General features: G+C 37.0%; 1 protein-coding gene across 11 annotated transcripts in view; it reads right to left on the bottom strand.

Moving 5' to 3' along the window:
- Nucleotides 1–7,870: 7,870 nt before the first annotated feature.
- Nucleotides 7,871–14,420, bottom strand: part of DNM1 (dynamin 1) — a 1,092,771-nt gene continuing 1,086,221 nt past the window's right edge. For 6 of the 11 annotated variants that reach the window (XM_044058867.1, XM_044058862.1, XM_044058871.1 and 3 more), the window contains one exon: nucleotides 7,871–13,304. In XM_044058867.1, the coding sequence (XP_043914802.1) occupies nucleotides 13,232–13,304 (73 nt within the window). In that variant the 3' untranslated portion in view covers nucleotides 7,871–13,231. The remainder of the gene's footprint in view (nucleotides 13,305–14,420) is intronic. The other 5 variants (XM_044058872.1, XM_044058863.1, XM_044058869.1 and 2 more) reach the window with 3 other exon arrangements.

Raw genomic sequence — 14,420 nt, 5'->3', positions numbered from 1 at the left:
GACTGCCTACCCTATCAAGGACTGATATCAGAGTATAGACCAAGAGAAAGAATTAGGGAGATCCTAAGTGAAAGGCCATCACAGGTAGAGCTTTTAGTAGAATCTAGAAAGAAGCTACTGTCAAAAAAGGAATAATTAGTACAGCACACAAAATACTGCATGACAACTATAAGAATCAATCAGAGGAGGTTAGAAAGGATTGGGAAGAGAAATTGGATAAGCAAGTCCCAAAGAAACAACGGGGATATATGTCTGTCTCCCAAATATGCAAAAAAGTCTAAAGATCCTTGCTTGGAAGTGTTTTACATAGGTATTTTTATACCCCAAGTAGACTCCAAAGAATTTTTCCTCAGGTAGACAGCAAATGTTGGAGGTGTGATGGGGAAGAATGAGGTACTTGGGAACACATTTTCTGGGACTGTAATGAGTTGGCAGACTTTAAAAATTCCCTGCAGGCTGCTCTATCAGAGATACTGAGTGAGCAAACTGGTGTAACTAGGGAAATTATTTTTTCAGCTATGATACAGAATTGGAATTTGTTATACATAGTAAGGCCTTGCTGAGTCTAATTATAGTGGCTGCCAAAAAAGCAATTACAAAAAAATGGAAATCAAAGGCCACCCCAAGTGCACTAGAAGTAGTGAATATAGTAACAGAGATAAAACAGCTGGAATTGGGATAATTAGAAAAAGGTAGGAGCAGATTACTTGGAAAAAATGGGAATTGTGGGAACAATATATACAGAGGAACGAGGTTTAAAAGAAGGCAGGAATTGAATGAGTTATGTAATGTTTGACTAACAATGACTGCATGGATTATAAGTGATGTATACTGTTTGCAACTAAAATTATGTTGATATGGTTTGTTGTCATTCATAGAAATGGATAATTGCCTGTGTCATATGTGACAATTTAATAAAGATGCTTCTTGTTTAAAAATAAATAAATAAACCAGGATAAAATGATGACCCTTTGTTTAACATAAAACGTAACTCACAATAAATACTTTCATTCTCAAAAAAAAGTTTCATCAGACATCGAACTACTAGAACTTAAATATAATCACTAAAAACACATGCCCATTAGCTAATGATTAATATGCGAGTGGTTTAATCTTTAACATACTCTTAAAATGAACTACTTCACTAATGCCTGGATATCTACAGGTATTCAAATGCACCTAACATGCAAATTCATTTTCTCTGTTCCTACATCCTTACATCCATCATGCATCTATTACATAAAAATAAAATATTTGTAAATTCTCATCTACTATAGAACGAATGTATAATGCATTATCTTCAGTTTTTGTTCTTAGAATATAAACATGTTTGTTTATTCTTTCATTCAATTTCTATGTGGTACAGCCCACATAAAATGGTGGGTATTGGTGACAATAGGGTATATAAGCCATATACTTGGGCATGCAGTTAAAATGAGCAGGATAAAGGTATTACATGTATATTATAATAAAACTATTGTCATGTATTTCTATAAATTTGAATTTGAGATAAAAACATGGGGAAAGTGCCATTTGTCTTTCTAGCCTGCATATTGTTCACCTTAAGCTCAATACTGAACATTTGTTTAAAATTTTGATATCTCTTATGTGCAGTTGAAAACAATCCTTTTTATTTTGGGTAATATATAAGGTAAAAACACCATTATATTGACAATTCCAACTCTCTTTGTCTCATGATAATGAACATTCTGTGCTAGTGCTCGAGACTGACATAGAATCTCTCTGCCTGACCTCACTTAACCCAATAAATAGTTTCAGAAACCATTGCTTCTGGAATATTTTTTTCTAAAAACTTTAAACTTTCTAGTTATTTGAGATATAAGATTTTCTACAACTGTTAATATTCCTTTTCCTTATTGTCGGATGCATACTGGTAAATAGTAATAAAGTATTACTATTTATCTCTCTTCAAAAAAATAACTTTGTCATAAGTTTCTTGGTAGCACAGTTTTTATATATGGCCAAATAGAAGTATGCCATCTCATTAAAATCTTGAGTAAAAGCAAACTCAAGATAATTAACACATTGGTTCATATATGGCTTAAATGAATCCAAAGTAAGTTTGTCATTTTGTTAACTATGCCATCAGTAAAATGAATGTAAAATTGAATTTGGGGTCATTGGTAAGAAAAACAGAATGTTTCCAGGGCTGTTGTGGCTTCCATTGTTACGATTTCTTCCTGTTTATAGAATCTGTCCTTGAACACAAAACATTTTCAAAACTAAATCATAGATTCTGCCAATTACCTAACCCTTCAATCTGAGTATTACTATCTGTAAACATTTTCTGAACCAAACTCTACAATCTTTCTTTATTTGGAATGACCACATACAAAGATTAAGTATTGGTGGTTATTAAAATAATATTAACTGTGACATTAACTTAAAATCAAGTACTGTTTGTTATTATGTGTTTGAGGTAGTGTTCCACATAACCATGAGTCTACCCTACTACCACCTGATGCTACATTGGGTTATAATGAGGGCTTATCTGCCTTTCTAAGTAGTTTAAGGACACCTGAGATGACATTTACTCTTGGATGGGTAACTCTAAAATACTCCTCAGTATTTGGTGTAATGTGCCCTTCCAAGAAGCACTCATCAGTATGCAGTTCAGTCACAATAACATATGCAATAACATTTACTTCTATATTTCATTTAATCATTTCTTCATACTCTACATTGTTAGCTAAATGAAAAAACATTTCATTGTCATAAATAGAATTCCTTATAACAAATGTTCTGTCCATTCTATCTTTGGCAAAACACACAACCCCCCACCCTCCCCACATCAAAACCAAATACTCAGCCCACTGTCTTTTCATTTACTCCAGTACCTACCTCCAACATAAAAAAAAACTTCTATTGAAGCTTAAGCCTACAAAAGTATCTTCTGACAATCTCCCTTGTGAATACCTAAAAATGGAAGCCGAAGCCCTAGCCCATCCAGTCTCCATCTTGATTAACCAGTCCTTATCTGAATGCTATGTCCCTACACCATGAAAAATATCTCACATCATACCTCTCCATAAAGGTGGCTCCTCCAGTGAATTTTCCAATTACCGCCCCATAGCCATCTTTTCTCCACTTTCCAAGATACTTGAGAAATACATTCATCCTCAAGTCCTACATTACCTCTTAGCTAATAACCTCTTCTCTAGCACCCAGTATGGCTTCAGGACACTCCACAGCACTGCTACCGCCTTGCTCTCTTTCACTAACACTATTCTTCACCACAAACATAACGGCCTGTTCTCCTCTGCCATATTCCTGGATCTAGCTAAGGCTTTTGACATGGTCTCACACAAACAGCTAATCTCTCTTCTCACTAACCTATCCTTTTCATAATCAGCTACAGACTGGTTTCACAGCTATCTAACTGGCAGCCAAAAATCTGTTGTTTGGCATAAAGACCTATCTCTTCGACTTCCTGTTACACTCGGTGTTCCCCAGGGCTCCATCCTTGGACCCCTAATATTCTCACCCTTCACCAATAATTTATTCACAGCCGCCAAGCAGGCCTCTCTCATACAGTATGCAGATGACTCCACCCTCATCTGCTCAGCCCCAACTATGCCTGAATTCCATAAGATCACACAGGAAGCCTTTTCCTCTTTTGAAATTTGGCTATCTAATGCCCAGTTAATACTCAACCCAAACAAGACAAAACTCCTCATTTTCCAACCCATAAAATCTAATCTAACCAACTCCCACTTATATATTCTAGCCAGTGACAATACCATCATCTCCCCTACAGAACACACCAAACTGCTTGGTGTGGAGATTGACAACGATCTCAAATTCGACATTCACATTTCTCTAACCTTAAAAAAAGTTCACAAAAAACTTGGGACATTGTATAGAAACAAACAATTCCTCACCAAAACAGCCACAATTTCTGTTGCCAATTCCCACCTTATCTCCACTTTACTCTACACCTCTCCTATACTTACCAGCCTTAGACAAACAGACCTAAACAAGCTTGAGGCCTGCTACAACAAAGTTGCTAAGTTTGCCACAGGAGCATCCTATCGCAGCCACCACTGTATCTCACTTGGAGAACTTGACTGGCTAGAACTCCCTCAAATTCATCATCTGAATCAACTCTCTCTCACCCACATGTTAGTAAACCATCCTCTTAAAGTCCCATCCCTTCAAAACCTTCTTCAGCCCTACTGTACCACTAGACCATTATGCTCCAGCAGCAAAAATCTACTTCTAGCAACCAAAGCCAAGAACTCAGTTAGAGAAGTTTACTTCTCCTGTATAATATCCAGGTTATGGAACACCTCCCCCCCCATAACCACACTACCCTCAGACAAACACTTCAAAGCTGTACTAAAAGCTCATTTAAAAAGTCACTGGTTATGTCCATGCACCAGTCTTAACTAGTTACTCACCTTCTCTGCTCTTCTTCCTCCTCTCTCATCCCCTAGCCACCCTGCCTCCCACTGTCAGTTCATTGCTATCTTTCCTCTGCAGGCTCTGGCTTTCCCTGTTCCCTCCCCTACCCTACCCAATCCCTCAGTCTCTCTTCTAACATCTCAACCCTAAATACATCTCCATCTACCTTACACCTACCTACTTTTCACTGCCTCTTCTAGTACTTCCTCCTCTTAGCCATTCCAGTTATTTCCAACATCTTGTGGAACGACTGCTTTATATTTGTTTGAGATTATAGCAATAGCTAAATCTATAATGGTACCTGTTTTGAGCTTACTACTATCTGAATATACTTATTAGCATTACTAGTAGTCGCTAGCAGGATATTAGAATACTCTGATCATTAAAGTGTGTCATATTATATGTATACAATATTGCTATTGTATGTTCTTCATGTAACTCTGTTGCTCATGTTTACAATGGTACTATTGCGTGCATCACTTGCTATTGTATGTACAATTGTTTCTTCATAAAACTCTGTTGTTGATATTTTTTGTGTGGAGCTTTTCTCCCTAGGTTCCACTGAAAAAGGACCTGTGTCCAGTCGGAATTTCCTGGCAAATAAATGTAACTAAATACATAAATAAATGTACCACCTTCTTCAGCTTTCATAATCCTAATGGAGCTATCTTTCTGTAAACCATTTAATAAAGCTCCCTGTTTATAAATCAAGGTGTAAAATTTATTCTTAGGGTGTTGGATGGTGTTTGATGTTGATCTAATCTCCTTATATATGCAGTCAATGCAGTCAAATGTGGATATGTGAGGAAGTAAAGGGGGATTAAAATTATTTGGTTTGCTGTCATAGTGTCACTGCTAGTAAGTAAAATGCAAGCCACATTTAAGTTGCATGTACATTTTTCAAACAGGTGACCCTTCTACAAACCTCAAACCTTTCAAAGGAAGAAAGGACTATCTCTTGCTTATAGTTCTAAGTTTCACATGATTTTGGTCATTTTAACTTTATGCAAGTGGTTTATATAGCCACATGGAAGTTGAAAGAATGTGGAAGCGTAATTATGGTGTAAGGACAAAAATGGAAAATAAAACATTATATGAGTATTTTACACTGAGCTGCGGTGGTGGTGCTGCGGTAGCTATGTCGCCTGACAGTTAGACGTTACCCATTCGATTCTCAGTTAGAGAGTCTTCTGTGTGTCGACATGCATGAATGGGCGTTCCTTCGTTGAAGGTTGTGCGTTAGGCCCGGCAAGCCAGCACATAAAAATCTACTGCCAATCATTAGCAGACCGGAGTTACGCTGTGGTGATCCCTAACCGGGAAAAGCCGAAAGACACAAATATGAGTATTTTACACTATGAGATCATTTTATTTAATGTTTTTATTTGATAGGTGCCTTTATCATTAAAGTGAGAGGGACGGATAAGGAAAATGCATTAGATGCAAAAGTATATGCATTTCAAGTGTGTTTCAATATGTGTAATTATCCTTGTGTTAATGATGTTGTTAATTTTAAAAGTATGTTAATGAGTAAGGCACTTGCACATTAATCATTGGTTAATAGGTATTGTGTTTCCTGAGTATATTTAAAATCTTTTTGGTCAGTGTTACTCACATTCTGATGATGTCTTTTTGAGGTGCCTGCTCTAAGTTATGGGTTTTGTGAAGTTAAAGTCCCTGATTTTTATCCTGCTCACTCTTATTTTGCAGTGACTACAAATCTGTGGTGATTTCATTTTAAGTTCTATTCTGTGGGCATTGTGGTGACTTCAACTGTTTGATTTCTATTCTGTGATACCTGATAGTGAAAGCTAATGGCCAAATATGAGGAAAAGAAATATTTCACTTTATTTTACATAACTGCAAATATATGGTGCGCTGCCTGCAGATGGATCAAGGGCTTGGATTTTGTTACTTTGATTCATGAAACATTAAAATGCCTCAACTATGACTTGTTGAGTTACAAGTACCATCTCACTGAATACAACTGCTTCAAAAAATCAGTCCCAAGAAACATAAAATGGGTTTTTGTAGGGTGTAAGCATCCTTGTAGCCCCTGTGTGTGGAGGGGCATAGGCTGGGAGGTGAGACAGAGCCTTTCCTAGAATTCATTTGGTGCAAGGCAAAGATGGGGTATCAGGCCATTGCAGGACACACACACACACACAGAAAAAAAGCAAATTGAGGGATCATCAGTTCACCTACATCTTGTCTATGGGATGTGGAAATAAGCCAGAGGACCTGGCAAAAAGTAAGGAAACTATAACATCTTTAGGCTATATTACTTCGACCCTGCAAATGTTGTTAAAAAAAGATTATAAACAATCTACAGTGTTATGCATTTGGTTCTGTGACAAGCAGCATAACCTAATAGCAACTAAATAAAACATTGCCATATTCATACTGCAGAAGCATGTCCACATGGCTGAATATTTAACTTCACTCTACATCATTCCAAACACCATTAAGGGAGCATTAAAATGCAGCATTTAGGGGAAGTTTTAATTCCACTCGGCAAACATGGTTTTCATTTTATTTTCCATTATTTCAAATCCACTTCTGTAACATGTTTTGTCTCAAGTAATCTGCTATTCCTACCTCTATCTTTCCATCACTCCGATGTACCCCAATGCAACACTGCCATTGTTCTGGCAGCCAATAATCAGCACTGGCAAATGGTTGACAAATTGTATTTCATTTAATCATAAGTTTTTTAAAAGACCACAACTGCTTTGTAAGAAAGTTTCACTAACGATCTGCATAATTAGTGAATCATTTGCAAAAGGATTGCCATTAGCAGAGCCACTATTAAATTCCCCCAGACCTTTAATGAATTCCATCTAGCTCCATTACTTTACTGAATTTTTCATTCCTCTTTTCACTCTGTTTTGATTGAATCACTAGTGTTTTCTCCAGTCATTTAAAATGAATATAACAGTTTTCCAATGCCATACTATATAAAGGATGAATTACACCAGAATTACATAATTTTGTCAAAGATATGTGTCTTTTTTTGCTCCACCCTAGTGGTCTTTCCTTTTGTAATTTACAGAACCACATGTCTTGTTCCCTTTCTCTAACATATGAACTAGATTAATAAGTCGCTGCTGCTGACTCTCCATGCAGTCTGTTGTTGCTGATTCCTTATGTGTTTTACTTCTAGTGTTTCTCATTATGCCTTATGGATGCTGTCATTCAAACCCTTACCCGTTGCTGTACTGCCTCATAAAGTCACAGTGACTGCTTTCTACTTTGATTTTTGTTTTCTTGCAAGGCACGTAGTGAATTCAGCCTTCATATTAAAATCTGCTACTCCAACTCAAAAATGGCCTTGATTATATTAATCCTGTGGATATTGTTAAGCTACTTTTCATTGTACACTGTCCCATTTTTCGTTTGCAGCAGGTTGTTAAATACAACATAAAACAGAAGAACTCACACTAAATTAAGTTTCCACAATTGTGCAGTTTTATTACGGCATGGAGCCTTCACTTTTACAGATATGTACTTGATTGTTGGCCCAAGAAACAGTGAAATAGTTGCTTTTAATAGAACACATGATTACAAAGTTTCACATGTTAAACCATGACCTCATTCCATTGCTTCCACATCTCTGTGGTGAGTAAAATTTGTTAAAGTTAAATATATTTATAATACACAGCTCAAAAAATCAACAGTTTATATTCCACATATATATATACATAAATATTTAATCTTCTTAAGTTTCTACACCACCACTTTTTTACTTAATGTCCACATGGAAGCACAGGAGCTTAAAATTCAAGACACATAAATATAACACGTTGAAGGTGAAGGTTGTAATAAGACAGTGCCTTCTTGTCCTCTTTCCTATCCCCTTAACTTTGGCTTTGAATGTGCAGAAGGAGTACAGTTTCACATAAAACCATATGTGAGATGTGATATGACTACCATAAAGTAAGTCACCTGGTTTTGTTTAGGATACAGCATTCCAAAATTTGAGAACAAAAGCAGAAGATGGAAATCCAGGAGAGAATTAGACATCGAAAGGAGGCATTGGGCTTTCCGGCCGAGAAGGGCTCACCTTGCCTGGTCGGCTGGAATTAAAAGCAAAATAAACAAAACACAACAAACAGAAAAGGAGAAATAAAGATGATAATGATAATAATAAAGCACTAAAGCAAGCTGCAGAAGCAAACAAAAATTGACAATGATTTCTGCAGACCCTCTCCAGCTAGGGATACCATTCTGACAATATAGACAATAAAAGCTACATGTAGGTTGGAGTTCACTTGCACATTCTTTAACTACACAGAAGATACTCACCTGTGAGCATTGTCCTACTAACTGTAATAATTATAATTTTGCTCTTGGGCTGCCCTCTAAAGAGTCTGCTTAGTGACCAGTATGGTCCTCAGATTCAAATCCTGCCACTAGAGAGATATGCAGTTCTTCACCTTTGTCCCTTTTGCAGTATTGTATGCAATACAGTGTTTACATCGAGCTTTTATACTGGAAGTCCACATATTGTGCAGCTCTAGCTTAAATGCCTTCAAACTAAGTACAAATCCGTCAATCTGATAACTAACTGCTTTGATCTCTGTCCACACAAGGAAGGTTCAGTGTTGTACTAGAAGAAGGGAAGGTGTGCTCCCAGAGTGGGTGAAGCAAGCTTAAGGGGTGAGGGTTTAAAAAATTACACTCCAGTGTATTAACAAACTGGTGACATAGTGGGAGATATATGAGTGTAAGTGCAGTGGACCAAGTGGAACACTTATATATTTAAGCACTAGAAGCATGATTCTCGGTAACAGCATCAGCAGTAACACCTAATGATAAAGGACAGACTCAGCAAGTGAGTCTCAGTATAGTGTTTATCAAGCTACTAAAGCTTAACTCAAAATGTGTGAATAAATGCTTCGCAAATGAAGCTGGTTGCTCTGTATCACTGGCTACTGGAAGTTGTCATAAAGTTAGAGCTGAGTAACAGAAGTAAATGTTTGATATCTACTGCTGTGGAATGCCAGAACAACGAGCCACTTCTGACTCACTGTTACACTTGGTTACAGTCAGCACCAGTGTGTGACTGACTGCACATTGCTTGAAGTTACCTGACCTTTAAATTAAAAGAATAATAATCTTTCTGCTCTCAAATCCATAGTGTATAAGTAAGACAGCTAAATGTCAAAGGGATGCACCAATCACAGGAATTATTTAAAGCCTTCATTTTGCCAATGAATTCCAAGATTCTTAGCAGGCTGTCAGATCACTATAAAAAGAATTCTGTGACATAATGTTTCAATCAGTGGTCTCTTTCTCTTTTGCATGAAGTTACTCCATAAAACCAAGCAGCATGGTTTCAAGGACTTACATTGAAGAATCTATATTTTTATTATTTGAATGATGAATTTGATTCAGATGTAAGGATAATTTAAGGCATATTATAAATGGATCTGGCACGTCATTTAACCCTCAGCACCCATCTATTTCTCATGATAACATGAGCAATAGAACAAAAAACAGTGGAGTGTGTGAATCTAAGAAGATGAATTAAAAGTAACCTTAAAAAATGTGAGAAAAGACTGAAAGGCAGCAGAATCCCTAAGTAACAGTTGTAAATATGTAAAAAAAGAATAAGGTGTCTTTTGAAGTTTTTAATCAAGAAAGCCCACTAGGCACAAATGTCTTTTTCAGAGGTGACCCAAAAGCATCATTTGGTTAACAGATTTTCTCAAAATTACAGTTTGCAAGAATAAACAGAGAAAATCAAACAAAGAATTACAAAATGAAGCTCATCAGTAGCTTACATCCTTAACATTTTATCCTAAACTGCCAAACTTTTGGTGTCTAATGCAGCTATGTGGACAGTAGGTCAAGTCTGACTACTATTAAATTGGGGATTCATACATAAAGACTATACTAGTAACAGTATTCCCAATGGCTGATAGGTTAGGTGTTAACAGTAAGGTTGCACTCAGGCAAACAGAAAAAAAACTGTAAAGCCTTGGAAATGCAGACGTAAGTGTTCAGTTGTATCATTTTACACAGTTAACACATCATATTTTTACTGAATGAGTCCAAAGTGCACACTGAAGCAGCAATATTTGTACACTGACAGAACATTCCATCACATGATTATTTTGTGAGTAATAGAGAAAACCATAAATAAACACATTTTCTTGCGGTTATGTTAGCTTTCTGAACTGAACTTTAAAGTTTCCAAAGCCTGCCCAAGTTCTGGCTTCTTGCCACACTGGATGGAGAAGCTCATGCACTCATTCCCTCATTCCTTCATTTATTCTATGATTACCTGTATTATCCAGCTGAAGATCTGGAAGAAACCAAAGCCCATCTCAGCACTCACTGGGCATAAGATTGACAAACTAGTCCTGCTCAAACAGCTGTCTTTCACAGGAGAATATTGCTTACACAACTACAGTTTGAGGTTCATAGGTAAGTACTACGTTAGCTGGACTAGCCAATTTCCCTTCAGAGGTGGGATTCAAACCCTGCACTGTACTCCATCTGTGAGGTAAGCACCTTAACTAGTATGCCAACCCCCAACTCTGAGAAGTCACTTAGAGTAGGTCTTTGAGATGTGTGTGTGTGGTGGGGGGCAGAGCAGGCAGTGAAAATACATGCAGCCAAAGTGAGGACATGGAAACTACACATATAAAGGTACCCCAGCTGAGAACTGAACCGAATAACCACAAGTTGTGAAGCAGCAATGATAAACAGTGTACCATTGTGCGGCTATAAGAAGATACCCCAGCTGAGAACTGAACCGAAGAACCACAAGTTGTGAAGCAGCAACAACATCCAGTGTAAAAGTGTGCTGCTATAAGTGCTGTGCTGCTCACTCTGGGAGTTCATCTCTGTTCACCAGCTTAGTAAAATTCATATTCTTAATACATTGTATTCAAGTGAAAGCAATTTCTAAAATTATTTGCAATATTAAAGATCTGAAAATGAAACCTTAAATGTCCAAAGAAGTCACTTTTCTCACTTAAGATCTTAAATACACATTCTTGCAAATAAAAAAAAAATCTTAATGAAATCTTTCTTCAATGGAAAAATATTGCTGCTTTATTAATCGTAGAACCTGACACCTAGAATATTATATATTGTCTAAAAAATCTTTTAAAGAACATATTTAAGACATCAAAACAATCAGAATATTTCCTTTTAACTATATTTTTAAAGCAAATCTGCAAAAGGCAACATCAGCAAACATTTTGTAAATGCTGGCCTGCTGGCCTTCTGGAAGGAACCATTTTCTCTTGTACTGTACATTTTTCCATAACCAAATTCAGTGCCAGCATCTATGCAAGTCATGACCAAGCCCTTACAGCTGTCTCAGTTCTGTTTCCATATGCAGCTGGAGTCTGCACTGTTCACATCAGCCAACTACACTGATACCAAGTACGTTGGAGGATTGTTCAGTGGCACTGAGATTCCGGAATCCATGCAGTCATCCCTGATAGTCAGTTTAAAACATCAGTAAAAGGTAATGAAATCAGCCTTCAAACACCTGAGTTGTAGTTCTAGCAATTATTTCATATGATTTCTATGTAAACTGTTTTCTCAGTTTTGATACACACCAAGTTCACTGGCTTGGAAATAGAAGATATGTAGCATTCCATTTTCTCAGTTGGTAATTTAGTACAGTGTTACTAAACAGGTATTGCATTGTGTATGACTACTGAGCATTTTTAAATATAAATTATGCAAACAAACCTGACGAAACAGGGAACTGCTTTAGTACTGCTTTGCTTCCTGTGCCCCCATGCTACGTCATGTGTGTATTTTTTATTACTTGCCATACAGAAACTTAGTGAGGGAAAAGCAGCAAAAGAGAAATAGGATTTCTGCAATGAATGAGCATCCATCAATTTTAGTATCTGACAAATGTGTCCATATTAACTGCTACCACTCTAATCAAAGGATCTTGCAGGATCACGAGCAGCTGAGTCACCATATATGTCACCAGAATGTCTGAAGTCACATCTCTCTCCCAGGTGAAGAGTGCTGAAGTTTCAGATATCCATTCCATCACTGGTAGTCTACACTGTTCCAAAAACTAATCTGTGCAACACAGAAATATCTGTACAGTCCCTAAATGATGCAAATGCACTTACTGCTTCTAATTTTGATTAATTTCTTAGGTTTAAACATGTGGTATATGACATACAAATATTCTACCCCATAATGTTTATCATGCTACAGAAAAATGCATCACTAAACCTTCAAACCAAAGGATGGAAATGGCATTACTTTGGAATACTAACCCTCCCCCAGAAAAAAGCTCGTATTGTGGGGTCACTTAAAATATTAACTCCAAAGTCGTAGCTCCTTTAGTATGATGCTTTTAGGAAAATTGGGGTTTGAAGATTTTGTGATTTACTCTTCTGTAGCATCTAAATAAGAATATATACTATGTATTTGAATGCATATGTTTGTGTGTGTATGTATGTGTGTGTGTATGTATATACATGCATACATATATATATATATATATATATATATATATATATGTACAGACACACACACATGCATTTATATATTTCCACACACAAGTATCTCTACAGAAACTGTCACTTTAGAGATAATTACAATGGGAAGGAGTCTGTCTCTCCTTATTTTATACTCAGTACCAGTTTTAATAACTACAGTAGCTACACATCTAGCATACACACACAAACACTGGACCAATATCAGAAAATGACTGTATCACATGGCTGGTAATAACTGTACAGGAATGTTTTGGGGTGAACTGAGCGCAGCAGGGGAAGCACAGAACTGGTCGCCAGCTGTCTACAGGCTTGGATTACAAATTTAGAAGGGTCGGATCAGCCGATCGGATAATGGTGGGTCGTGTGGGCGAGGCAGGAGCCTTCCTGCTGTGGAAAAGCACAAAGAAATGTAAAAAAAAAAAAAAAAATACATGGACACAAAACACTGTAATTAACATTACTTCAGAATTCACAACACAAAGCTGTAAGCATCAAGATAAATGAAACACATGGATGACAATGGATTTTTATTTTTATTTTATCCTTGTACAGGAAACACAGATACTGATGACAAATTATGGCCACACACATTTATCGGGTAACCTGTAGGTGCTACTTATCTTACAAAGTGTTCCCCTCTTCTCATTGCACTCCTGACCTACTCACCTGTATTCTTGGTATGTGACTTCTCATGTACATTATTCTGAATGACAGAATTCGCTTGATATTCACATGAAGTACTTAAAACTTTCTATCTTATGTCCTTACCTTGCCTTCTATCCTGAAGGCTGTTATAAATACTACAATCTTCCTTTCTCTGCTGATGTGGTATTCTAAATCACACCATGTAGCATGATTGTTGTCATTCTGTCATCTGTCCATGTCCCATCTGTCTCACAGCACTGATATAGCACAGAAGTACACTCAGTACTCTGGATGCTGCCTTAATAAGTGCCTATAAAGAGGGATAATAACTTGTCCTTTTCTCCTGGTAATGTTACTTCTACATCCCAGTATGGTGGCAGATTTGTTGCATTCTCACATTGCTGCCTTTCCTTTATCTCAAATAACATGACATCTTACAGATGTAGGTCCTCTTTTATTGCTTTTCCAAAATATGTACTCTTGACTTGGGTTTTGCTTCCCAGATGCATTATTTAGCATTTTATGCAATGAATTTAACCTACCATATTTTAAATAATTCTTGCCAAGTCTAATCTTTTCTGCTCATTGCTAGGTATCAGCCCTTTCCCGTTATCCTGGAAAAAAGCAACCTTTCCTTCATGGTCTTTTTCAGGTCACTTGTAAAGACACTGAAAGGAGATGACCCAGTACTTACCCCACTGGTATCCAACACTTACCCCACTGGTATCCCGCTGGTTATTGTCTTTGCAGATGAGTTAATGCCATTTTATAAAACTGGGCTGCTAAGCCTTGCTCCCCTTCAATTTGAAATTCTGGTCAGTTTAGCACTCACCTTCTATCATCAGAAGTTCACTAACA

Source organism: Protopterus annectens, chromosome 16.part0, assembly GCF_019279795.1.
Source record: "Protopterus annectens isolate FY-2018-M chromosome 16.part0, PAN1.0, whole genome shotgun sequence".
NCBI classification, from domain to species: Eukaryota; Metazoa; Chordata; order Ceratodontiformes; family Protopteridae; genus Protopterus; species Protopterus annectens.
Note: the sequence above shows the minus strand (reverse complement) of the source record. Positions and strands in the feature narration are given on the sequence as shown.